Source organism: Gallinula chloropus (assembly GCF_964237585.1).
Source record: "Gallinula chloropus genome assembly, chromosome: Z".
In the NCBI taxonomy this organism is placed as follows: Eukaryota; Metazoa; Chordata; class Aves; order Gruiformes; family Rallidae; genus Gallinula; species Gallinula chloropus.
Window position 1 is genome coordinate 8,271,704 of NC_140089.1, and position 27,100 is coordinate 8,298,803.

General features: G+C 41.1%; 1 protein-coding gene across 27 annotated transcripts in view; it reads left to right on the plus strand.

Annotated features, from left to right (window-relative positions):
* Window positions 1–27,100, plus strand: part of SSBP2 (single stranded DNA binding protein 2) — a gene marked incomplete at both ends in the record, with an annotated part of 189,938 nt that overhangs the window by 42,952 nt on the left and 119,886 nt on the right. For 24 of the 27 annotated variants that reach the window (XM_084278810.1, XM_084278803.1, XM_084278819.1 and 21 more), the window contains 3 exons: window positions 3,879–3,951; window positions 9,257–9,318; window positions 12,077–12,161. In XM_084278810.1, coding sequence (XP_084134936.1) covers window positions 3,879–3,951; window positions 9,257–9,318; window positions 12,077–12,161 — 220 coding nt within the window. The remainder of the gene's footprint in view (window positions 1–3,878; window positions 3,952–9,256; window positions 9,319–12,076; window positions 12,162–27,100) is intronic. The other 3 variants (XM_084278813.1, XM_084278817.1, XM_084278818.1) reach the window with 1 other exon arrangement.

Genomic DNA, 27,100 nt, shown 5'->3' on the forward strand with positions numbered 1-27,100 from the left:
GCTATTGAAGGGTGTCTCTGCCCAGGGCAGGGGGTTGGAACTTTGAGGTCCCTTCCAATCCAACCTTTCTGGGATTCTGTGAAAGCCTTTGTGATAGTGACTTGAGTCCTCATGTAGACACGTTTGCCTGAACTGCCAATTGAGTACCCTACAAGTAGTCAGTGAAGCTTGCTGTGCAGACTAAGTTAGATATGAAAAGCAGGTAAGATGAACATCTTCCTGGTACGCCCAATTTTTCACTAGCTAGGCAAAAGTGGTTTTATTATTATTATTATTTCTTTTAAAGTAGAGTGCCTATGATCAGGCCATAGATGAATATGATATCTAATTGTCTTGATAAGGAGGGAGGAACTCTGGCCCATGGCAGGTCTGTAACAAAAAACACTTAAGTGTTGTCACTGATTGGAAATATTTATTCCTCACATTACTCATGGGATGTCAACAAGGATGCAAATGTGAAAATTTAACATATGTCTTCTTGTTGCTTCTACGTGGTTTCTCACACCACTTTAATGAGTAAAAACTGTCTTTTAAAATGCCTGCTCAAGCCAGAGTCCTTTACTGTTGGAGCCCATCATCTAGAGCAGTTGCACAGGATCATGTCTTGAATATCTTCATGGAAGGAGACTCCACGCCCTCTCTGGACAGCCTGTCCCAGTTCTCTGTTACCCTCACAGTTTTTTTCTTCCATGTTCAGATTGATATTTGGGTGCTCCAGCTCGTGCCTGTTGCGCCTTGCCCTGTTACTGGGCACAACTGAGAAGAGTGTGGCTCTTGACAACTGCCCTTTAGATATTTATTTTGCAGGAGGTTGGACTACATGATCTCCAGAGGTCCCTTTCAATCCCCTAATGTTCTGGGATTCTGTGAATCTCACAGAATCACAAGTTTGGAAAAGACCTTTAAGATCATCAAGTCCAACCATTCCCATCCTATGCTAAACCATATCCCTAAGTACCTCATCTATCCATCTTCTAAACACATCCAGGGATGGTGACTCAACCACCTCTCTGGGCAGCCTGTTTCAGGCCCTGATAACTTTTTCCAGCGCCTTCCCCAGCCTGGTTGCCCTTCTCTGTTCACGCTCCAGGACCTCGATGCCCTTCTTGTAGTGAGGAGCCCAGAACTGGACACAGCACTTGAGGTGCGGCCTCACCAATGCCAAGTACAGGGGCAGTGCTTGCTATTTCTTTCAGTCTTCTGCTGAGATGTTAATTAGTTTATTCATTTGTTAATTTTACACACTTGGACTGTAGCCTAATTTTAGTCTTACTCTGGTTTTATTCCGTAGTTAAAGTTCATGTATCTGGTAGTCCTGCTGGTTACACAGTGTTGTATCTTTTGGGATTTTAATTTTTGCTCTATTTCCTCAAGAGCATTCGTTTCCATTGATCCTTTTCCTGCAAGTACCACAGCTGCAGCTAATGCAGTAAAACATTAGTATCTCTCTAGTAAATGCATTTATTTCTGAATGAAGCTATAACGTTGTTAACTTCTGTAAAGACTTCCTGACAGCGTAATAACTAGGGGTGGGCCACTGATTTAGATCTAATGAGACACAATCAGGTTATTTTGTGTTGTGCCTTCTGTCTTATATCTGTGGGTGGAAGGTGGTCCCCTGTGCAAGGAGCCAGGCAGTCCCCTTGAGAGCATCGAAGTTTTAGGGTTGTCTTCTTCGCCGCGTTGGGGGTTTTTGGACCAGTGAAGATGGCCATGGCCTAATGATGTTGACTTGTGCTGTGTGTGCTGTGTTTTGCAGGTAGGCTCCGTGAGTCCTGAGATAAGACTCATGCATCTGCCTTGATATTAAAGTATTGTGCTGTCAATTTGTGTATCATGGTGCAGTGTTTGCTAAAGCTTTCAACAGATGGCAGACTTATGAAGGTGGAGTGCCTGCAATAAACTCCTGGGTTTCGTGCTGTTTCACTTTCTTTTGCTGGGTGGAAAGGATGTGATCGCACAAATCCTTTTATCTGGACTGCAGGCTTCATGTTTTGATAAGAACAGAAAAGGGAATCTTGGAAGACAAATGAGATGCTTTAAAGCGTTACTGGGTAATTCAGGTTGTCTCAGCTGGTGTAGAACGTGCTTCCTCTCTGCCTTTTTACGTCTTACACCTCAGATTTTGTCTACAGCCATTTATTGCTTAAAAATTGAATGATGGTTGAACTGGGAAGGATTGAGTCAACAAGATGTAAGTTCTTTTGGACAGATGCAGTTGTGCTTTTGGAATGAGAAACTAGAGAGTATGTGATCTGCTGTCTTTCCATAGTACTTGCAGAGGAATATCACTGTGTCCTCCATGAGCTGCTTCACAGCTGAGTGCTGGATCAGTCATCTTGTGTTCCATCAGAAGAATCCAGAGCTTTCTGTTTAGCACAGAGTTCTGCATGATAATATGGCAAAATACAGGCTAACAAGTGACTGTTTTGTAAAATACTGGAAATAAAATTTTGCGGATATGACCCTTCTCAAGGTTTGAACTAAACCCAGTCACATGTTTGAAGTAATTTTTTTTCTTTTTAATTTCAGGGGAAAAGTAAGTTTTTTGCTTTTGGAGAGTAAAGTACTGTGTATGTTGGGTACACCAAGTGTAAACAACTTATGAAAACCATTTTTATGGAATGCCTCTCCTTGATTTTAACATTTCACATTTCATAGGTTACTGTGATAATTACTACTCTGTCAGTGCCATGATGACAGTTATCTCATCTAATATTGCATAACGTTTTGAATAGTAATAGGAAAATAGATATTCTCTGCCTCTGTATTTTGTTTAGTCAAACGATGTATTTTCTAATAGGAATAGTAAAGTGTTTCAAGTAAGAATAGCTTAGTGTCACAAAGTGCATGCAAATACATTTTACTTCTTAAAACAGTTCAGCTAGCAAATTTAAAAGTCACGCAGCCTGACTTTGTTTTCCTTTTACTTGGGCTGAAATGTTTTATAGACCATTTCCACACATTATTATGAAATCATTCGTTTAAACAAGATTCCATTTTGAAAGACTTTATACATGCAGACAGATGGGAGCCTCTCTGAAAATCAGCTGAAGAAGTTTACTCTTTTTTAAACTCAAATCTAGCCTGTGTAGCTTATATTGGTAGAAATAGGTGGTTGTTACCTGTCCCTGGCTCTTGGGCAGTTGAACAGGGCTTCCCATCCCAGGTTGTGATGGATAGTCATTCAGGGAATGAGTCCTCTTTCTGCAGTGAGATCCTTACTCCAGCTTTTTGGACTTGGAGATGTGCCTGGGTGGGACTATTGCTATTGGGAAAGCTGCTTCTTCAGGAGCCTTCTAGCTCTGTGTCATCAGAGCTCCTAGATGCGTAAGTCTGAATGAGTCTCACAGTCTGTTTGCACTTCGTTAAGAGATGTGGTTGTACTGCATCCGTGCCAGGGATGGGTGCTCGAAGTTTGCATGTTCTTCAAATAAACATAGGCTGTTTTTCAAGTGTGTTAAGATCTTGACATAGTCCACATGTGAAAAAAAAAAACCCTACCTGGAAGAGGAAGTGGTATTTCTGTACGTCTATAGCATGTTTACAGTAAGGATGATACAGGGTGGACAAAGACAGAGCAGCAGTAGGTCATTTGTTAACTTGCTGGGAGCTTGTCCAGTTATTAAAAATGATGACATTATGTAATTGGGGGGGGGTTAATAATATTCATTGAATCACTATTTTAAATATCTCTGCTCCGACTGACCATTGTGCCTAGTTCAAAAGTTTTGGTGTAGATAATACATTTGAGATGTTCGGCTTGTAGTGGCTGGTGAAAGGCAACAAGAGTTACAAGTTTCTGATACTCCTTTGTTTCTGAAGAGGTACAAACGAAGGCAAAATACTAAATATTTTCCTTTTTGTTTATTTTTCAGATTAGCACTGTACGTATATGAATATCTGCTCCATGTAGGAGCGCAGAAATCAGCCCAGACGTTTTTATCGGAGGTATGTTTCCCCCATCCTCTTCTTCCCTCACACAGCTTTCCAGGTGAAATGAATATACATTGGTCTAGAACGAGCAGCAGAGACAGCCTGGAATTTCTGTTTACATTGACCAGCACAGATTTCTGATTCTGCAGGAACCAGTTTGCCATGCCATTTAACCTGCCTTTGCATGACTGTTTTTGCTGTCATTTGTTATCCCCATTCTGGGGTTGGCTGGGGAAAGATCAACCTGTTTTCTGTAATAAATGCACATGTTGGAGAGTGCATCAACGGTGCTCTTTTTTGATGACTACTGATTTACTGTTGATACTGTGAATGATGTACCCTACCAAAACACATAGCAAATCGTGTGTTTTACACACTGTCATCACACACATGCAGTCCTCATTCTCTCAAGCACTGCTGATCTATCTCCCTGTGTACTCCTGCCATGTTTCTAACCACTTCACTTCTTTTCATCTGGCAAACCCAACTATGGCTCCAAGCATGTAGGTCCTGTTCCTTAAGCACTTTCAACTGCTAATGCAATTTTTTGCTTTACACAGTAGTTATTATTTTTTCATGGTCTTTCTAAGACTTTGTATACGTCTTTTGAGGACTAAAGTAAATTATGCCTCCTTAGCATTTTGCATTTACTCTGAGAGACAGAAATACCTGTACGTCAAACATATTGACGTCTTTTGGATTTATTACTGGTTTTAATCTTTCTTTGACAAGAACATTTGGGATAATAATAGTTGAATAGAGAACAGAAGCGGAGAAAAATCAGGCAAGACATTGTACTAGGAATGTTTGCTGTTTCAACTGATACTTCCCCAAAAGCTAATAAAATTACTATTAATGGTGATGACATTTTGGAGTTGGAGAATGGAGGATAAGAACCGAGAACATTATTTGTGGTCTTTAAAGTAAATTCATGTAGGAGAGATGAGGAAAAGGGGTGGAATTGTAGTATTATCATATGGTTTTGGCAATATTTTTTCTCCAGTAAAACAATGGAAAAATAAGAAAGAATGTAATGGAGATGATCATCATGGCTTTCACCAAACAGCTGTTATTTATAAATAATACGCTACACAAGATTCTTTTTGATCATTTCGGTTTTATGATACATTTGCAAAATGAGCAGTTGGCAGAAGTATAACTGGTATGACATCTGAATTTCTAGAAAACATTAAACCCAATGTCTTGAAACATCGCTTCTGAGAGTAATTCAGTCTTGGGTTATGGAGAAACTCTCAGGTCTGAATGACTGTAATACAAGAATATACATCAAGTCTTTCCAATTAAGACTGATGACAGCCAAAAGATGGTAAACTCAGGGTAGTCACAAATAATAATGTATAGAGTTGGTATGACGTATCTCTTAGATTTCACACAAAGCTGTGAGTTTATTTAGCTCATTCATTAGCAGTGCAGAATAAATACAATGCTGACAATACTTGTGAATAGCTGTATGTTGGAACCAGGGGCAGTTACCACTGATACAGAGCAACTTGGAAGACATTGTATTTGGATGGACAGGTTCAGATTGAGAAAACCACACTAATGCTTCTTGGAGAAAGTAAACTAAAATGCACAAATTAAATGGCAAGTGGTAAAAGCTGCAGAAAAAAAATAGTAGTTGGTAGTGTAGTAGGCAGGTCTTAACACTGTAAAGCTTGTTCAGTCCTGGTCTGTAAACCACAAATAGCTCTACCCCAAATCTGCACCCCATGTGCGTCAGCTGGTTTTGTTAAGAAGTGAATATTGGCATATGGGATCAAACAAAAGATATCAGTGGAGAGAAGCACAAAAAAGGCTTCTGGTGAATTTATGTAGTGGAACAAGTGTCTGTATATTCTATCCTTTTCTAGCTCATGGCTGTTGACAAGCAGTGGCCCTGTTGCAGATAGCTTGTTGTGAGAGTACTTTGGGTGTAGGAGACACCCAGGTGACATCGGAGGAAATGTGTACTGGTTTGGTCCCTCTGTGAAAAACACAGCTGTTTGGGCTCAGTGCCCTCTCTACTCCCCTGCCAGTGAATGTGGCTGAGAGCAATGGAACAAAGTCAGAAAAAGTCCCAGACTTGGTCACTGGTTTGTGTCTAAAGGATAAAACGGCCACATAGCAGAGTCATCGCTTACCTGTCAGAGCCCCCTAAGGACTTTGACTGAGACAGTTTCCTAAAATTAAACCAGAGAATTTATTGAAAAAAAAATGGAATTGATGTTGATAGATGCACTTACTGCAGAGCCAGAAAAACTCTATCCCAGGTATTATTTACCAGGAGGTGAAGGGGCAGTGCTTAGCAAGAAGGCATCCCAGTCTTGGATGGAGGAGAAGGATCACAGGCCATCGTACTCCCCTTCTGGGTCTTCAGTCTCTTCTCTCCCCCCAGGGGTACCACCTCAGTACCCTTTACACCCCAACCTTAGCTGTCCCATCCCAGAGGTGACATTGAACATGATTTGAGGGGACAGTTAAGTACTGTAGGCATATATGTTTAGCATGTACTGCTTTTTGATCATCATATTTAGGGGTGTCAACTTTAATAATAATTTCATAGGTAATGAAGCAAAAGGTCTCACTTTGGGCACCAAAGATTCTCTGTAGAAACCATCTATCAATTCAATCGGAATTCTTTAGCCAAAACAGGGCCATCTTGCTGTCATAAGGCTCTCTCCTTCAGCTGCTTCTCACACCAACCTTGTGTATCTCCATCCATAGTGCCTATGTAAGAGATAAGTGGACACCATGCGTGTTTAACTTCTTCATAGGGTTGAAGTAACCCAGCAGCTGTTTGACACCAATTCATTATACAATGAGCAAAACAGCAAGGGGCTAGCATAACTAACTTTCACCTAAACCCTATGTCAGTGTTTGCAAGGGCTGAATAGAGCTATTGAGATGGGGTACATGCATTTCTGAAACAGAAGAAGCTGTTCTGCTCCAGAACCTTTTCCTTTGGTCTGCCAGCTGCTTCATTTTCCTTGGACAACTTGTCCTTATCCCATGTATTTTCTGTCATTGAAGTTAGGTTCTAGCCTTTGAGGAGTAATTGCATTACTTGGCTGGACCAGGAAGGTGAGCATTTCCCAATTAATTAATCACCGGTTATAAGCTTAATCAGCTTATAATGAGGACATTTTTCTAAAATTAATATTTCTTTATTTTTAAGTCTCTGTCATCAGGCAAACTGATGTCTGCCATGTGAGACAGAAGTAGGTATTTCTTGGGAAACACAGCAATATCCCTTCAAGCAGGCTACAAACTTCTGCATTCACTTTGGGCTCCTCTGAATACATTTCTCAATTTGCAGTATGTCCTTCTAAAAAGTACCAGCATTAACACCTGTGAATTGGGTAATTTCCTCTTCAAGCCCTGCTTTCAACAGCATGAATTCTCTGCTTAGATATAGGTCTTTCTAAAGAGACATAATTTTTTGCTCCTAAGCGAATGATTTTCCAGCATCAGGATCATTTTTTATTTTGTTTTGGTTGTACATTGCACCTCTTCATTATGTTGCTTTTGAAACTTCTCAGAAGTCTTCCCGGTGACTAAAACAAATCCTTCCAAGCCATTCACAGAGCCTGTGAGAAGCAATCAAGCCTGAGAGTGTATTTGAAGAGTGTGTAGTGCCTTCATAGTACCTTTGGCTTTTGTGTGTTTTTCATTGCTATGATATTTTATCTGCCAGTGCTTAAGCAGGAGCTTTTTTAGAGGGGCTTTTTATATATTAACTATTGTTATGTGGTGACGGTGGGGTTAAGCAGCACGCCGTTGGTTTGTGCTGCCAACTTCCTGACAGAAGTGAGTGCCTCAAGGTTACCTTCTAAAAAGGATTTTAAAATAGCAATTTTAAAAAAAAATAATGTATTGATATATCAAAATTACACTAAATTAGCTCGCATGAGTCCAAAGAACATGAACTGTGTATTCTTCTGCAAGCTATTGACAGAACTTGTATGCATTTAAATTTCTTCTGTGTTGGATGTGGAAATCACGTTGGGCTTGAGAAAGTTTTAGTGTCTTTTGGAAAACACCAGCTTTACCAGTGCCTCTTGCAGTTTGAACACTACAGCTACCTTTTATAGTAAGCTTTAAATACCTTTCACACTAAGGCTGTTCTAAGCATCTCATTAAAATAATCATTTTTTTATCTGCCATGGCTTCTGTCGCTAGAGCAGAATATAGTCTGTGTTTAAACAATTTTTTTAAACAAAATTGGACAGGAAATAATGCTGTGTGCTGCTGTAACTGGAGGAATCTGGAGTACATGCAACGCCCTGGTTTCCACCCAGTTTTAACGTGAGACGTTCTGTACGGTGGTGTGTGGATTACTGCAGGACCTCCAGCTATTTGCAACAGAGCTCCTTCAGCAGTTAGTTACACAGGCTAACTTACTATAAAGTCCAAACTATTACCTTTTGTAGTTAAGGGCAAACTAATGACTGTGACTTTAATAAAAGGGCTGTGTGATCATAGTCAAGACACATCATTTGGGAAGAACTGAAGAGAGACAGAAGGCTGTCACTGTGCATTATGTTGTCTTATGGGTTCACTCATCAACCAGAAGGGTGTGAGGTCAAGGGTGAGAGTTCCTGAACTGCATTTGCTCTGAAAACAGGGTTAAACAAGCCAGGCTTCCTAAGTAGCAGAGAAGTTACAGCCAGTATAGCTCGGTTCAGGAGAGGCTGCCAGCACAGGCAACCCAAGTCAAACCAGCTTTCCATTTTCACTGAGCAGCAGGAAACTGGGTTATAACTCTGCTGCCGCTGTATTTCCACACAACCTCCAACAGCAAAGCACTCGGTGAGGATTATGAAACACTGGCTGGCTTTGGATGCGGAGGGAAGACTGCCACCTGCTGAACCAGTAACAGCAGTTCTGTGTCCTCTGGCACCCAGGGAAAACTGGAAAATATTTTCAGGGCACTTTTTAATACTAATGTTTAAAAAAAACCCCAAAACATATATGTATTTTAGTCATGCACTTTACCTTATAATAATGCACGTTTAAGTGGTGGAGTGATACAAAATATGCCATTAATAAAGTGTTATTCGTAATCTAAAATAAAAAGAACCAACCCACAAAACCTAACATGCGCTTTACTGGAAAAAGAAAAGCTAATTTTAAGTATCAGCTGTATTAATAAGTGTAATAAAGTAAGTAATATGACACCCAGATTGATTATGATAAAGCTATTCATAACTACAAAATCTTTTCTTCCTTCTCTTTTTGCTATCTTGCTTGAATTATGTGATATGCTTTAGTCACAATGATCACAAAAATGTATGCCTCCATTTTTATTGTTTTCTTTTAGATAAGATGGGAAAAAAACATCACACTGGGGGAGCCCCCAGGATTCTTGCATTCCTGGTGGTGGTGAGTATCAATTTTCTTTTCCTCTGATTTTTTATACTATGTCAATTGCTAGTTCCAGCAGCTGGAGGCAAGAAATTCAGGTGAACTTCATAAAAGAGCTGTGAAGATGAGGATCAAGAATCATTTTCTTGTTAAGGAATGAAAGAAAGAAAGAAAATTAAACATAGAGAAAGATACAGGTATTAGATGTAGGAAAAGAAATATTGCATAACGCGTTGATAAGAAAGCATCTTTGAAAGAAGGTGGCCTGCATTTCTTTCTTCATCATTTTCAAGTAAATTGTTCATTTAAGAGACCATTCTACATACCCTAAAAGCATATAAAACATATACAGTAAAAAAACCCAGCATATAACATCTGTATGGCGAATATAAATGTGATCTATAGATCTCCATACAGATATGAGCTTCCTCAGTCTTCAGTCCACATTCTAGTCACAGGAATAGCGTATGAAGGTAATTAGCTGATCCCAAGATCACAGCCTTTCTGGGAGGCAGCGTGCATTAGATTGTGCTTGGTGCTGCAGTGTCTGCATTTGCAGCATTTTCTCTCAGCTCAGAACAGGGTTAGACACAGGGATGACTTGTAATTTTTTTTTTTATGCATGATACCATTTGCTTTTATAAACTGGTGTGCAGAGACAGAGTCTCTATAAAGTTCACGAGGAGGAAAGAGTGCTCTTAGTCACTGCTGTTTAGCCATGGAACTTATTAGCTGTCACATGATGAGAATATATGCAATATACTGGTACTTGAAAGAATGCAAAGTACAGAGAAGATGTCCTGCTGTAAGGAATACAAGATTTTACAAGTTTTAAAGTGGTCCAGTTGAAACACAACCCCCCCCCAAATGATTCATGCAGGTACGTGGAAGGTGGCATATTCTTCACTGACTGTTATTTCGTAGCTTTTTGCTGTGTGATGGAAGCCTGGCAAGGAGAAGGTGTTTGTTATATCACGGATGTCTGCATTATCCTTAATTTTAATCGTCTGCAGCAGAGTTCTCAAATTTTCCCCAGAATTTCATATTAGGGTGCTGGACTAAGTTACAGAGGATTAAGAAATTCTATGAAGCTATAACAAATTTTATCCTTTTAATTGCTCTAGTATACACATTTTATTCCAGAAACCTTGTGTTAGAATGACTTGTGCACAACTCTCTTTGGAGGGGGTTGGGAAGTTAAGGCTATTTTACTTTCACTCTTCTTAACCCAAGAACATACTCATCTGTCTCCTGCTCTCATCCATATACCTGCTTCTTTGTGAACTTAAGTTAAAAGCACAGTACTGAACGTTGTAAGAACTCCCACTTTTCTTTCCAGTTTCTTGCCTTTCTGTGTTATTACAAATCAGACCCTTCCCAAGCTTTATGGAACTTAATGGTGTGGCAGTTGCCAGAGGGGTGGTGGGGTTAAAGGCAGAGAGCTTCAGTAGTATGCTTTATACCTTTCAACCTTATGTATAAGGCTGCTTTCTAAGGAATTCAGCATTGCTTGCCTCAGAGAATCAGATAGCAGGACCTAGAATCATAGAATCACAGAATATCCTGAGTTGGAAGAGGCCTATAAGAATCATGGAGTCCAACTCCTGGCTCCACACAGGGCCAGCCAAGTCAGAGCATGGGACTGAATGATTCGTCCAGATGCTTCTTGAACTCAGCCAAGCTTGGTGCTGTGACCACCTCCCTGGGAAGCCTGTTCCAGTGCCTGACCACCCTCTCTGTAAAGAACCTCTTTCTAACATCCAACCTAAACCTCCCCTGTTACAGCTTCATGGCATTCCCTTGCATTCTGTCACTGGTCACCAAAGAAGGGGGATCAGTTCCTGCCCCTTTGCTTCCCCTTCAGCAGGAAGCCACAGACTGCAATGAGGTCTCCTTTCAGCCTCCTCTTCTCCAGGCTGTACAAACCCAGGGACTTGAGCTTCTCCTCGTAAGGCTTCCCCTCCCCTTTCCCCATCATCGTTACCCTCCTCTGGACACTCTCCAGTAATTGCGTGTCCCTCTTGTACTGTGGTGCCCAAAACTGCACCCAGCACTCGAGGTCAGGCTGTCCCAGCACAGTGCAGAGTGGAACAGTCCCCTCCCTGGACCGTCTGGTTGTGCCCTGGTATGGTTGTCCCTCCTGGCTGCCTGGGCACACTTCTGGCTCATGAGTAACTTGCTGTCAATCAAGACCCTCAAATCCCTCTCAGCATGGCTGGCCCTGATCCCCCAGGCTGGATGTGCAGCCAGGGTTGTCCCTTCCCAGGTGCAGAATCCGGCATTTGCCCTTGTTGAACTTCATGTGGTTGGTGATTACCCAGGTCTCTAATGTGTCCAGGTCTCTCTGTAAGGCTTCTCCACCGTCAACGGAGTCAACAACTCCTCCCAGTTTGGTGTGATCTGCAAATTTACTTAAGACACCCTCTAGTCCTGTGTCCATGTTGTTTATGAAACCATAAAAAAAGAACTGGGCCTAAGGTGGAGCGCTGGGGAACCCCACTAGTGACTGACCACCAGCCAGATGTAACACCCTTTACTATCACCCCCTGGGCCCAACACTTCAGCAAAGGTGGGGTCCCTGAACACCTGTCTACTTGATCGGTCATAGGTGTTTAGTAGCTAAATTATTTCACAGAGGTAAGTGTTTTTATTGCTTGGCAAGGAGGTGATGTGTCAGTTTCTATATGTGACCATGCAGGTGTGGTGTGCGTGCACCGTAAAATCCACGAGTGTTACAATGATTTTCTCACCATCTCTGTAACTTCTTAACTTGCAGTGTGTTTTGGGATCTCTACTGTGCAGCTCCAGAAAGACGAGAAACATGTGAACATTCAAGTGAAGCAAAAGCCTTTCATGACTATGTAAGTTTTGTGCGTCTTTACCACACTTCCATTAATTGTATGTGTAAATGTGATAGAGAAGTTCTGCTACATTGCAGTGGGTCAAAAATACAGGTGTCTGTCATCTACAAGTAACTCTCAGTTTTCTGGAGATGCCTTAGAATTAGGACATCCTAATTCTCTTTTACACAGCACCTCCTGGAAAACTCCTGGAAGCCATCTCAGAGATCAAAGTGCTATCCCATGTCTTTCTGTCCTTCCACCATGGACACATCAAGCTGGTCACAAAGGTGCATGTCAAATTGAAGTACAGTTATGACATGTCCAAACATCCGTGCTCTGTCAGTGCTAAAGGGGAGGCTGTTCAGTAGAGTGAATTGATCACCTGGCTTCTGTCAGGACGATTCTGTGTGATTGCTCTTCAGATATTTTTGTATCCTGAAGTAGGTATTTTTCATCAGTCTAATAAACACTGAAGCATCCTAGAACAAGTTAAATGCAAAATGACCTGGCCCAAGAGAACGGGAGGAATAAAGGGCAAAAGTTTTATGCCACTTTTGATGCCTTTGAGACATAGTTCAAAACACAGCAGGGAGCTGGTAGTGTTTTGCCTGCAAGAACTAATTTATTACAAAAAAATAATTTCTAGAAAATAGGACCCAAAACTGCAACGATTTTATTCTGTATTCTCCATTCTCATAATGTTAATGGAGCTCTCTAGAAATGTGGAACTACATCCCAGAGTTAAGATGGAATTCGAGTTCCTTCTGCTGTATCAGCTCCTCTCCATCTTTCCTGATGAAATCCTTAGGAGGCTGACCACTCCTGAGTTTATCACACCTTTGGGCCACTGATGTAGTAGTCTAAAGAGGGAGTGTAACTGTCTCACAAGGCAACTTTGAAACCTCTGTCCTTGAGTGTTTTCCAGGTCTGCTTAGAAGTAACTTCTAGTTACCACAGAAAATTCTTTCTACAGAAAAAAAGGGAAAATTTTATCTGCTTTAGCCCACTGTCTTACTAACACAAATTTGGAGAAAGGGAAATGAATCAGCTAAGTAACTATTTTCCATTTTCTTGTCACAACCTGATAATGGCTTGTCATTCTATGGTGTGGAAGCTAGTTACAATCATACCTTGTTTGTAGTTAACAGTGACTTACATTGTTCATGCACCATCAACGTGGTTACAGCTGTTTGGCATGTTTTACTTCCAGACCAATGCCACTTCAATACCCTGATCTTGGTGGTTAGATTATGAGGCTAACTAGTACAGGAGCATGGACACCTTTGCACAGACAGCCATGTCAGGGCTACATTGGTCACTAGTCATAATTAGTGGAAAAAAGTGTCAGAGGAACGAAATTATAAGGAAGCTTTCCACCCTCAGAAGTGTTAAGGTCAACCGACATGGTGAGGCATATTCTTCAAATTAAAAGTGAAGAACAACTGCTGTAATCTTTTTTACCTGTTCTAAGTGTAAAGTTACTGGAAAAATAGAGTACTTAACTGTTGTTTTGAATCACTGTTGTTTAGAAACAAGGTCTAATTCACCACTGAAGGAGAAACAGTTTTCCAGGAATAGCTCATGACTGCAGGGAATGACATTAGTGAATTTAAATTTGTAGAGATCAGAATCCACAGTATGACAGTTGGCTTCAGTGGGGGATGTTGCACTCTGAAAAGACAATGTGTATAACAAAAGCAAAAAACCTGAAAGCTGTAAATGTAAAACGGTTTTGAAACAAAATGATCAGCAAGAGGAAGTTTGCAATGAAAAAGTACTTGGAAATCTGAAACAGAGTCGAGTCCACAGTTCTGTAAAACCATGATAGTTTCACTGATCGGTAATTTCACTATTGAATCTAAATTTTGATTTTTACTAAGAATGTGAGTGGGAAATCAAAATAAGGCGAAGTAAAAAAAAAAATGCAAAGTTGCCTTAGCATCACCCTTCTAGCATTTCTAACTTCTATGAGTCTTTCCATTGCAAGGGCATATTGCTCATTTCTGTCTCCGTTATGATGTGTATTGTCATTAAATAAAAAAATGAAGAAATGCTCAGGTGAGTTCTGTGTGTGATACAATTTTGTGATTGGGTCTTTACGTTAATGTATATGAAGTTGTGTTTGATGACGGAAAAATAAAGTCATGGTATGCCTCTATAAGCACTTCAGTCTGTTAAGGCAGGATGAATGTTTATTTTAGAAATTGATTGATCTATTTTAGAAATTAGTTCACCAGGTATTTCTAAAACTCCTTCTCTCTTAACCTTTTAAGGTGACAGGAAAAAAACAGCTTCTGCATTATTTTTATCGCGGTTGAGATAAACTTGTCTAATATCTGGGAAGAGTCGTGGCATTCCTCAGCATCATGGGCTTTTTGCTTAGTAAGACAGTCTGCATCCTGTTAAGTGCATACTTTTAAAATCTTTTATATATTTAATATTTCATGAGTGTATTGTATGTTCATGGTAAAGAACATGATGAATTGTTACAAAACACGGCCAAGTGGATTTCACAGCAGAGGAAGATGAGCATTTATTAAGTGAAATCCTGACCCATGTAGTGTTTTGCCATTAACTATAGAGGGGTCAAAATTCCATTGTCAGTGAAGACCATCAGAAAGCCAGTTGCTGGATCCTGGCTTCTCTATCAAGCTGGTAATCAAAGCTGGCAAATCAAAACCCTAAGCATCTGTAGCTGTAGTGTCATATATGAGAACTGTAATTGTAAGCACCAAAATCACAGGAAGCCTGTTTATTACTTCATACTAGCAATTCAGAATTTTTTATTGGTATGTGTTCTACTTGACATAAGAAGAGTCATTGTTGCTGAAGGTGCAAGTGGTCTGGTTACACCAGATGTGTCATCTTTAACACTGAGTGGGCTGTATTAGCTGAACTAGTGCCTCATCTGTCCCTGCTTCTGTGAAGAAAAGTTTACAAGGAAGTTTGATGGAGGAGGGAAGCATCTGCAGATGATTTAATGATTTGTGACATACTGCTGCTTCGGTCAACATAGTTGAGTCAGTCTGGAGTGCACACAGGTTGACTCATAAAATACACCAAGATTTTTGGTTCTTAAGTTTATTTAAAGTTTTACAGTTTCTTAACTCTAGTTGCAAAACTTTCCCATCTGCTCGCCTCTCCCTGGACGATGATTTTTAGAGACATAAGGCTTATTTCATTATATACTTTGCTGTAGGATTTCAGTATGTGCTTTGCTTGTCATTGAATACAATTAAATATCTGCACCTGAACTTTGTACATCTGCTATAGACTTGGGTGAGGATCCTTCTTCAAGTCTCTCTGTAAGTGCTGTCCTGAAAAAGAGTGCCTCTGGAGTTTACTCCTAATATCAACTCTGCCTTAATCAAGCAAAGTGACATGTAACCTGTGTGGGACTATCAGTCTCTGCCTTTGTTCATGACTATTTGTGTAAAACAACAGTAAAAACAAATTATTTTAAGTAACTGTTACTTAAATTTTCTGGTATGTATTTGCATACAGGTTTCTTTATAGAGTAGCAACCCCGCTCTGCAGAGAAAGTGTTTGGAAGTACTATTGCATTGTGCTCAGATTGCACTAATACAATTTCTGATTTTTATCAAGCTACTGAGGGAGGAAGAATCTTTCATTTCTGACAGCGGGAACATGAAGTGACTCTCAAGGTGGAGGCTGTAACTGCTTGCAGTGCTAACAATGCTCATCCTCCTAAAAATCCAATAAATAGAAAAGCAGACGCCTATTCTGGCTTTAAGAAGATTTTCTATGCTCATCCTGAGGTTAAGTATTTGCAGCCCCTCTGTATTATCTAAAAAGGGTTCTGGTTTTATTTTCTATTGAGATTTACAATTGGAAATGTTTTCTTCTGAGTGAACAAGGTTCTGAACTCATTAGGTACATTTATATAATAGATTTTTAGGCTTGAAAAGACAGATACATGTCATGAAAGTGCATGTGCTGGAGAGGTTCTGGCCTTGAAGTTTTAATGTAAATGATTTAGCATTATAAATTGTTTACATGTTAGGTAACTCAGGAAACAGTGCTCACTCACCCAGCCTGGTAATACTGCAGGCGTTGCATTAGAAATAGCTTATTTGAAGCAGAAAAGCCCCCCCCCCCCCCCCCCATGTTTCTTTTCCAGGAACCTATTACTTTTACTGGAGGAAAACTTCTCTGTGTTTTGAAATCTTGTGAAAAATTAATTTACATGGATGCTCTGAGAAAAAATGTAGTCTTCACTGCAGAATCGTTTTTTTTTTCTTTCCCTCACAGCATCCATCCTAAGGAGATCTCTGAATCTCCCTAGTTAAGCTCTTGTTTCACTTGATTCTGAACCAAGTTGTTCTTCTGAGTCAAGAGGGTTCCAACATGCATCTTGGTACTTGCCTTCTTTCCACTTCTTTACCAGCTGAAAACTTACTGAATCAAAAAGAGAAATACAACATAAACCTTGTGATTCCCAGGGGAAGAATGGATTTTTAGTAGCACCCCTGCCAGAAAAGTCCTGACTGCCACAAGTGACCATTCTCCTCTTCCTCAGGCCTGACCATTCTCCTCTTCCTCAGGCCTGGCCATTCATTTGCATCTCTGGACCCCGGGTTTGGAGGGATGGTACCTAAAAATTCCTTTCTTACAAGATGATTTCTGTACATAACAGTTAAGATCTTTTTACTGTCCAGAAGTTCCTGTGCCTCCCTTACCCTCCTTACAATAGAAGTTCTTCCATGTGGTGTTGGTGCAAAGAGGGATCTATTAATTCTCACAAGTAGCTATAGTAAAATCTCGATTATTTTCCAGGCAGAGTTTTATTAGTGTCTTCTCCTGAGCTCTTTGAAAGATCACTTTTGGTATGAGTAAGGGTCTCATGCTTGTTTTTATGACTCCCAGAAGAATGCCAGGTAATTTAAAGGATAAGAAAAAAGACACATTCATTGCCTTAGAGACTGTACGGTCTCATAAGCTAGTATCACATTTCTACCTGACTTGTTAGCACATTTTATAGTGAGTTGTATGACGGGGAGCTTAGCTTTACTTGAAGGTTGTAGGGTATATTAAAGACTACGCCATAATCAGTTCTGTGCAGATTATTCCTTTGGAAGGCCACAGTGATATAAGTAGCTTTTTTTCTAGAAGTTGTTTGGCATAGTGTTTAGGCATTCGAGATGGCCATCAGTCTTGTTGCAAGTCTTTCATAAGAACAAGTTAGGTCTCTGCATTTATTGCTGTATTTTATGGGGGAAAAAAATACAGTAGTTTCTTCCCTCTTCTCTGGGCCCATTTTCCTTCACCAGAACCAAGAGGCACTTGGTTACCTGAATACCCCAGCCCTCCCCAGTATATCATTAGTAGTACTGGAGCGTGAGCAGTTATTAATATTTTTATGTCTTTCTTGAGCGCTGAAGATTACCTTAGAAGACCTGTGAGAAGATGTTGTCTGAAGGCGTTGCTGAATCGTTGTTGGAAGTGACCATAAATTTCAAGCCTTACGTTGCCATAGCACAGCACAACTGTGTTCTGCAGTGAGAACTGCTTTATTCTGGTTTCCTTAAACTACCTTTGCTTCTGAAATCCACACAGAACCATCTTTTAAGGCGCAGATTTTTGTTGATCTAAACACATGGAAGCCTACTCTGTTTCAGGGTAGATACCGAAAATGTGTTCTCTTGTATTCTCCAGGTGATCCGAGTTCACACGTAACAGCAGTCACAGTCTTTTCCAGGCAGTCTATCACAGCACCTCCTTCTCTGCCTTTTGTGTACCAGGGGTGGGAGAGCTTGCTTCAGCTGTTGATTTTCTTGCCTTAGGTTTTGGTGCTGTGATCTTCCGCAGGCAACTTAGCTAAGGGCAGCTTGTGCTTCTGGGTCCTCCCAGGTTTCTCACTGAAAATTGAATTCTAGATCTAGTTTCCAGCTGTCTGTTTCCATGGAGAGCACATGGTAACTCCTTATGCTTAAAACAAAAATCGAAACAAAAGCTCCCCACCATCCATCCCCAAATGTGGAAGAGTACATAACAAGTATGAGCCCGGACAAGGGGGAGTGGGCAGAGGGAATCAAAGATAATCTACAAAATGCTGAATTCACCATCTCCCGTGGGACACATGCCACATTGTATTGCCATGAAGGAGGTCAACATTTTTCAGATCTCTGAGCAATTTTTGGTAGCCTTCCTACAAACTCAGAAGAACCTCTCTCCACTGCTTTCTTCTCTGTTTTTGAGGTTCTCCCTGGTCCCACATGCTTTTGGTTAAAAGCAGAGGTTCCCAGCACAATTCAGTGGGGGGGTTGTGAGTTCCTTTGAGTGAGGAGCATGTGGAATACCAGACCATGCATAGTTTGTGTGACAGTCATCAAGGACTGCTGTACCAAACAGCAGTGATTCTGTTCTGAGTTACCCATTAATTCCTTACAAGTTCTGCAAAATCGTGGAAAGCACTTCACATGTTTACTGGTCATCACTGTATTTGTAATTTCACCTTCAGAGGATATGATACGATTCTTCCTGCTATGTAGATATTACCTTTGTCCACCAGGAGAACAAGTTGTTTTCTTAAAACTAGAAAAAACTTATTTCAGTAAGTGGTCATAGCATTATTTTCATAAGTAATACTGCAATGAAAAGCATCTCCTTCTGTGCAAATGCTGTTAAAGTATCAATGAAATGCCTTTCTTTAATTCTGTAGAGATGATGTTTCACATCTGGGTGTTCAGGTAGATGTACAGTAAAATATAGTCTTAGATATGAAAGCTAGAAGGAGACTAAGAAGGCCTGGCATTTTCTTTGAGCACATTAAGTAAATTTATATGGCTAAAGATTTCACCAGTCTAATGAAAAAAATAAAATGAATAATTGATAAATACAATTTTGTGCAGAATACCCTGCTAGTGTGACTCACAAGGTGATAAGCCCTTGGGTTTCTCACATGTGCAACCAAAAAGCTGTAAATCTGACAAACATGATAAATGTTTAGAATTCTTATCTTGGGTCAGTTGTCAGCTCTGCAGTATTGAAGGAGGGGGAGGGTCTTCATGGGGGGGACAGTAGTTCCTGGAAGCCTTGGAGAGTACCGTGTCGCCTGTACAACCTGAGTTTTGTACAACAGAATTGGCAAAGTTGTACACAGGCAAGCTTCACGTTTTCAGTCTCCTCAGATCCTTAATTTTATTGCTTAGGAGATGTTCTTTAATGCAGTAGTGTGGGAAGGATTAATTAAAAGCATGTTCCACCCCCCAGTCAAAGTAGGCATCCCTTTCTGCAAAACTGCATTGACTTGTGGCGGGATTTGGTCCATGTATTTTCAGGTGTGCTAGTTGCACTGTTACCTTAGGGCCTCTAAAGCTATTTTTGTTTGCTCTTCAGAGAAATTGGTGCTTTCCTTGCATGGCAGAGGTCCCTTTTTCAGCAAAGTAATAGTTTATTTTCTTTCGGTACCCCAAATTCTCATTTTCCCGTTTCCATGAAGAAGGAAGATGTGTTTGTTCTGCTCCTACCTACCATCCTCCTTCATTATTCCTTCCCGTAAATTATTGGACAATATAATTGTTAGATTTGAACTACTCTGTGTCACAAATGTTAATTGCAAGCTCTGATACAGAGATGTGTTGTTTTTTCTACAGTCCACGTAGTATTTTTTTCTCTTTAGGGAGTTAATTTCACAGGTAAATTCACGCTGTGCTTCTCTTCTAATGTGAGGACTAAACCCTTCGTTTCAGAGAGAAAAAAAGCAACATTTCCTCCCCAAAATTTCAGCACTTCTCCTTTGAGCGGAGATTTAATTTTCTCGGAATTTAGAAGTAAAATGGTTAATTAGTTTGAGTTAAGTGGAAGCCTCTGACAGCATGAGGAACCACCGTCTCCCCAGAAGGCAGTTTCACTCCTCTTTCATGGTTCCCAGAGGGAAGCAGTGGACGTGTTGAAAGAGTGCCTCTTTTCTAAGAACCGTTTTACGCCTCATTTTCGTCGAGAACAATAGGAGATAACAGCCTTTCTAACGAGGGGAGGCTTTCCGGGAATGTTCCCTGCAAAAAATAGCATTTATCCAGAAAAGAGCACTAAAAAGATTTATATACTCTATACGTTAAACCACGTTCCAAATTTATGAAATGGAACAAAACTTTGTGTTTTCTTTTGCTTGGAGGAGAGGGGGAGAGTGTGAGGATTCAACAAGTTAAGGGAGAAGTGGGTGGTTTAAGGAGGTGGCATGGAGGATGAGGTGTAGAGATCAAAATCTTGGAATGCTCAGGATGTTTCACAACCTTCCAGAATAGTTCAGTTTTTATGACATGCAGCTAAAATATGTTGGGTTTCCTTTGGGTTTTTTTTTTAATGTTGATAGAGCCACTGGTAAACCAGTAGATATTTTAGTCCATAATAGGTTTCTCAACTTCTCTGTTGCTTTGTTTAAAACAAACCCAAGGTATTTCTGCTCTAAAGTTAGTACATAAGTTACACCCTGGAACAAGGCTCCACTGGAAAATTTTGACCAGTTCAGTGCAAATCCCAGGATACTGCTTTGCATTCCCTCCCCGTGTGTCCTGATGAACTGTTTTCTCAGAGTGATGTTAAATTGATTTAGGAAACTGCAGGCACCAAGGGCAGGGAAGACTTTGGGGCAGGGGGAGGAGGTGCCCCAGGTGCTGGAGAGAAAGGTGTCCCTGCAGCCCGTGGAGCGGGTGTCCTCCCACAGCCGATGGAAAAGGCTGAGACTCCACCTGCAGCCCGTGGGGAGAACGACACACGCCAGAGAGAGTTTACTGGGGGGACCTGTGACCCCGTGGAGGACCAGGCTGGAGCAGTCTGAGACTGAGAGACATTCTGTGATTCATGACTGCACCCACAGCAGTGACCCACACTGGGGCAGCTGGGGAAGAGCTGAAGCCCCGTGGGAAAGGACTCACACTGGAGAAGTTTGTGGAGGACTGTCTGCCGTGGGTGGGACCCCACGGGGCAGCAGGGGAATGTATACTGCTCCCCCCCCAACAAAGAAGGAAACCAACTTGTGAGGAACTGACCAAACCCCGCCATTCCCCCAGTCCCTGCCCCCTCCCTGTGCCATAATGAGGGGAAGAAGGGAGCGAAATCATGACTGAAGGGAAGTCTGCTAAGAAGGGTGGGGTGGAGGGAAGGTGCTTTACGATCTGGTCTCACTTCTCATTACCCGACTCTGGTGTCACTGGGTGTGCAGGGCAGTGTCAGAAATTAGAGGGTTTTCTTTCCTTTATTCTGTGTTGAGTCTGTTTGGCCCTTGGTCACTTGTCTGTGACGCTGATTGCAGAATGATCTCTCTCTGTCCTTATCTCCACTCCTGAGCCTCTCAATAGCTATTTTCTCCCCTGTCCAGTTGAGAAGGGGAGTGACGGATCGGCTTGGTGGTGTCTGGCCTCCAGCCAGGGCCAAACCACCATGTAAATGTATCTCAGCATAAAATTTAATGCAGTAGTCCTGGTGTATTTGGAATAGAGCTCTGCTGGTCTTAATAGTTTTGTTTGTTTGCTTCCTGTAATGGATTATTTATGCTATCACAGAAGAAGTCATGTTTAAGAACAGCGTTTAACACAGAACAGTTAAAAGTTTAAACTTTTTTGTACTTGAAATCATTTAACCAAGGTTTCAATGGAGAAAGGGTATTTTTTCCTTTACAAATGCAAGCACTTCTTTTTTATGAATATAGAAATGTCATGACACATATTTTAATAATTTAAGATATAAAAGTGTAAACCTTGTGGATTTTAGTTATTCGCTCAAAAACTGTAGAAACTTTGCCTCTTTTGCATTTATTTTACTTTTAAGAATAAGATGCATCCTACTGTGAGTTGAAGTAGCACAGATTGGCAAATGTCCTGTTTCTAAACTTTTAATAGTTGTATTTAAAAGCATTTTATTTACCACTATCGACATACAGATAATTCGTATTCACTGCACAGTGTATGCAGTGTGTTTTTACACGCTCCAGAAAGTTATTAAAGGAGGTTAAGTTGTAGCTTCGTAACGTTGGGAATATTGAATTGACTAACAAATGCCTTGAGTTTGGAGTTAAAGATCTTCTGACATTAATATTTAACACTGATTGTGCGTAATGCTTTACATCAATAAAATACTGAACAAACATTTGATCAATAGAGAGCAACTGTGGGATTAAAGCCTTGCAACAACAAAACACTTTCTCTGCACGTTCTTCTTCCCCCTCGGTGTTCTTTCTTCTGGTATTTTATTTTCTGAATCGGGATTTAATCTGATGTTTATAATGATAAATTATTTAAGGAGCCTTCTATTAAGTGTTTGCATTTAGCAGTTCCGATTTAGCTAGTGACATTTCTCTCTGAGCTAATTAGGAGAGGGTACTCTGAGAACCCCCCCAAAGGTGTGTGCCTCCACGGGCACATCTCCACCAGAAGAATGCGGTGCAAGCCAGTACTACAGTGATGGGAAGCATTTTTCTGATACCAGTCTTTGTCTAGGTTTGAGGCACTTTGCCTAAATGTATTCTTCTTTAGCCTCATAAAGAGGAAAAGTGAAAGTGAGAGTCCTATTTCTGCACAATATGCCAAACACGGGTTTTGTAATAAGCTCGACTGCTCTGTTAATACGTCTGAGTGACTCATTTCAGACTTGCTTAACACATGCCTGGAAAAAACGAAGACTTATAACTTCCATCTGCTCTCTAATATGATGAAAGATGAATCCTGAAGATCACAAATTGCGGAAGACATGCAGCTCTTAATAAGAACAGCTGAACAACAAATGCCTTATGAGAGGTGGTGAAAAATGAAGTAATGAGGAGGAAAGGCAGGCAAGCCTCTTGAGGGTGCATGGATATCCATGGCTGACTAGAACTGTCACATCCAAACACCACGCTAAATATGAAATACATGTTACATAACACAAGTCACAGGGAACAGATAATAGTCTTTTTGCATTTTCTACCAAATTAATGCCGTAATATTACAAGCAAGTTGTGCGAACACGGATTCTAGAGCGTGCACAGAATGTTTTACTTGAGAAGAAATACTGTGCAGATCTCCGTGTTAGAACATCTGTTTTGCAAATGAGGTTTTGAAATTCTTGTTTCTTGTTTTTAAATCTTTGCATTCTAAAGATGTTAACTTAGCCACTGAAAATACATAAGCCTTCAGTATGTAGAAACAGATCCTTTCATTCCCCTGTATAGTATTGCAGAAAAAGCATACGTGCATGTAAGTGTACTTGGAGAAAAATGCAGATTGAGCCACAATCAAGGAGAGTCAAGATTAAGCTTGACTTAAAGTAAAAATCTGCTTTGCACTTTGTCATTGTAGGCTATTTCATTGTGACTCCTCATTAACTTAAGTGGACATCTCCATAGTGCTGTCACAGTAATATCCACAAACTAGATTTATGGCAGTTAACGAGGATACCTATAACAAAACCTCAAATGCAGCAGGCTGTAACCCATCAGAGGCTAATTTATCTTGCCAGGACAGTAGTACTCTACATAATCCACACCAGAAGAGGTGCATGGCCTGTCTAGTTTACTCTGACATAGGAAGAGGAAGACAAGGCTCATTATAAAGTTGTGGTGGTTTGGCCCTGGCTGGTGGCCAGACACCCACCAAGGCGGCTCTATCACTCCCCTTTTCAGCTGGACATAGGAGAAAGTAGCTATTGAGAGGCTCAGGAGTCGAGATAAGGACAGGGAGAGATCATCCTGCAATCAGCATCACAGGCCAAACAGACTCAACACAGAATAAAGGAAAGAAAACCCTCTAATTTCTGACACTGCCCTGCACACCCAGTGACACCAGAGTCGGGTAATGAGAAGTGAGACCAGCTCTTAAAGCACCTTCCCCCCACCCCACCCTTCTTAGCAGACTTCACTTGAGTCATGATTTTGCTCCCTTCTTCCCCCCCATAATGGCATGCAGAGGGACAGGGAATGGGGAAAGGGGGGTTCTCCACAAGTTGTTTTCCTCCTTAGCTGGGCACAGGTGGGGGACATTCCTCACCCCCTTCCCCTGCTGCCCCGTGGGGTCCCACCCACAGCAGACAGTCCTCCACGAACTTCTCCAACGTGAGTCCTTTCCCACGGGGCTTCAGCTCTTCCCCAGCTGCCCCAGTGTGGGTCACTGCTATGGGTGCAGTCATAAATCACAGAATGACTCTCAGTCTCTCAGCCCCAGACTGCTCCAGCCTGGTCCTCCACGGGGTCACAATCCTCTCCCCCACCCCGCCCCGAGCAAACCTGCTGCAGTGTGAATCTCTCTCTCCCTTGCTCATCTCTGTCTCTGTCTCTCTGCATGGGCTGCAAGTACTGGCAGAGTCTTGCTCCAGTGTGGGTCACAGCATCTCCTGTATGTGTCCACCTGCTCCAGCGTGGGGCCTCTCCTCAGGCTGCAGGTGGGGTCTCAGCCTTTTCCATGGGCTGCGGAGTGACACACGCTCCACCATGGGTTTCGCCATGGGCTGCAGGGGCATCTTTCTGTCTGGCACCATGGGGCACCTCCTCCCCACCCTTCCCTGGCCTTGTGGTCTGCACAGTTTCTTACATCGTCTCACTCACTTCTCTGAGGGCAAAGATCAGCTGCTTGGGGTTTTTAATCCTAATTGTGATTCCCAGAGGCACTGTGACCACTGCTGATGGGCTCAGTCTTGGTCAACAAAAACTTCAGCCCTTGAGCCGGCTGTTGTTTGCTCTGTGGGGCCTGCAGAGAGCTTCTGGTTGCTTCTTTCAGACCCATCCCTGTAGCCCCCCCTTCTCCACCAGAACCCAGCCAGGAAAAACAAAAGTATAGGATAAATAATATGTTCTGAGCAATGGAGAATCTGGGAAATATTTTCCAGTTCATCTTTAACACCCAATTTCCATACATTTTTTTGAAAACTGAAATGGTAGCGCAGAGTTCTTAACTGTGAAATTGTTGAGGGGAATGTAATGCATTGGGTGAGTTTTAATATCTTTTTGTGTTTTGAGAGAGGGAGAAGAGTATACAGATAGTGTATGTGTCTATAGTGGAGTATGATGTTGCACTTCATAAGTGAGTTTTACGTGAACAAGATTTGCAGTGAGATTTGTTAAGGCAGACACTTTAATCCCTGTGGAACGTGACCTCATTGACTTTATCATAGATGTTGACATCTGCCTGTAAGAATTGATGACAGGATCCGGGACTTTGGCCCTAATCTGGCAAACAATTTCATGGTCAAGTAGCGCTGCATGTGTGAAAACTCTCATTACACTCTCGTACATGTTTGCAGTATCAGGATCACAGGAAACAGCGTTGAAGACAGTGGGTTTCTCTTGGTTTTTTCCCCCTGAATAGCTGTATGCAGAGAAGCCCTCTTCTGATTCCCTTTGTTGTGTAGAAAAGTCTAAATTCCTGTTAATGAGAATAAAACTTCATTGAAGCTTTTTCACTCAGTCCTAACAGTTCACTTCTAAATTTTTCTTTTCTGACTATTTTAATGGCTTTATGTTCCTCTGTGCACAGCAGCATGGAGTTTTCTGACTGCCATTGCCAACTGTTTTGTTTTTCTTGCTTCAGCTGCTTTCTCCCTGTTGTTCTGTGAAGGACATGTGGTGGATTGGGGCACTGATGGATCACAGGGGTATAGCTTCTCCGACTCCAGAGTCAGATCCAGCTGTTGTCTTGGCTTTCACTTGTTTGGAACAGTTTACTTTCTGCTAGTTTGATAGTTTCATTTAACATTTACAGTAACTACCGTCCTCGCTTGAAAAATAACCAGAATTAAAAATAAACAGCCTCCTACCAACTGTCCTTTCCCTCACCATGTGGTGGCCATCCCTTGAGTGTTTGTTGGAGAGAAAGAAGGCTTCTTCTCACTGTCTGCAGGGAAACCTTTTCTTCTAGCACTAAGAAGGAAGCTGTGGATCTGTCAGTGACTCTGGTTTCTCTATTCCCTTTGCCAGCGACCCCTCTTGATGCTTGGTTACTTCCAGTAGCTAGCTGAGTACTATTAACGATACGATGTGTTCTCTGTACTGCCATGAATATTCAGTCCAGGCTTTGATACAAATCTCTTCCCTGACCCCTCAAGTTTGAGGTTTAATCCCATGCCTTTTCAGCAGGGACACATATAGGGAAATAGGCTATTTTATTCTTCTTTTAGTAGGAAAAAGGGAGCTCCTTTACAGCCCCTGTTGTCTTTCCTGATAATTTGCAGAATCTTCCTGGAAGAAAATTGATAATGTTAGTTCTTTTTTTCAGCACTACAGTATGAGGAGGGTTTTGGTGAAGCTTCTGTTCCCTAAATCAAGTTTCTTAAATTATACAAGGAACTAAGCTTTCATTTTATTTTTTAAAAATACATTTCCTAGCTTGCTTGATTGCTTAGAAAACATGACCTGAATGAATGATAAAAAATGATTAAATAGCAAAAAAAAAAAAAACAACCCAAAAACTCCCTGGTAAAATTAATGTTGCTTCTATTCAGTTTCCAGAAATCCAAATTAGCACAAGAAAATGGTATTGAAGGAGTATCCAAGAGGGTGATTTCAAATTAAAATCTTAATAGGTTTTTAGTATTTACCCTGTTAACTAGATGTCCTCTCATGCCACAGTGGTAGTTCTAGAACCTTTATAATTAATACATATACATTGTTTTTATTACTACTAAACCAGATCTAACTCTGTCTTCTTACAATATTTATAATAATTTCATGAAGTGGAATCAGTAGTTTTAAGATTCTTTTAAAGAACCTATTTGTAGTTATTTAATTTTTTTTAAACATCAGCTGGTCAGCAGTTCCATCTGAATTGTCTGCCTGAGGGGTCTACTTGAGGTTGAATTCTTTTCTCCAGTACCCTTCAGCAAAAATGGCCCTCTGAGGTTTTCTAGAAGGATCTCTAGATGGGTGGGAGTAGAGGAACAGAATGAATTGTTGCACAACACTATTGCTTTTGGTGGAACCATTGCACTTTTTTTGCGGGAGAAAGGAAGGGAAGAGATGGCTCACCCACCAT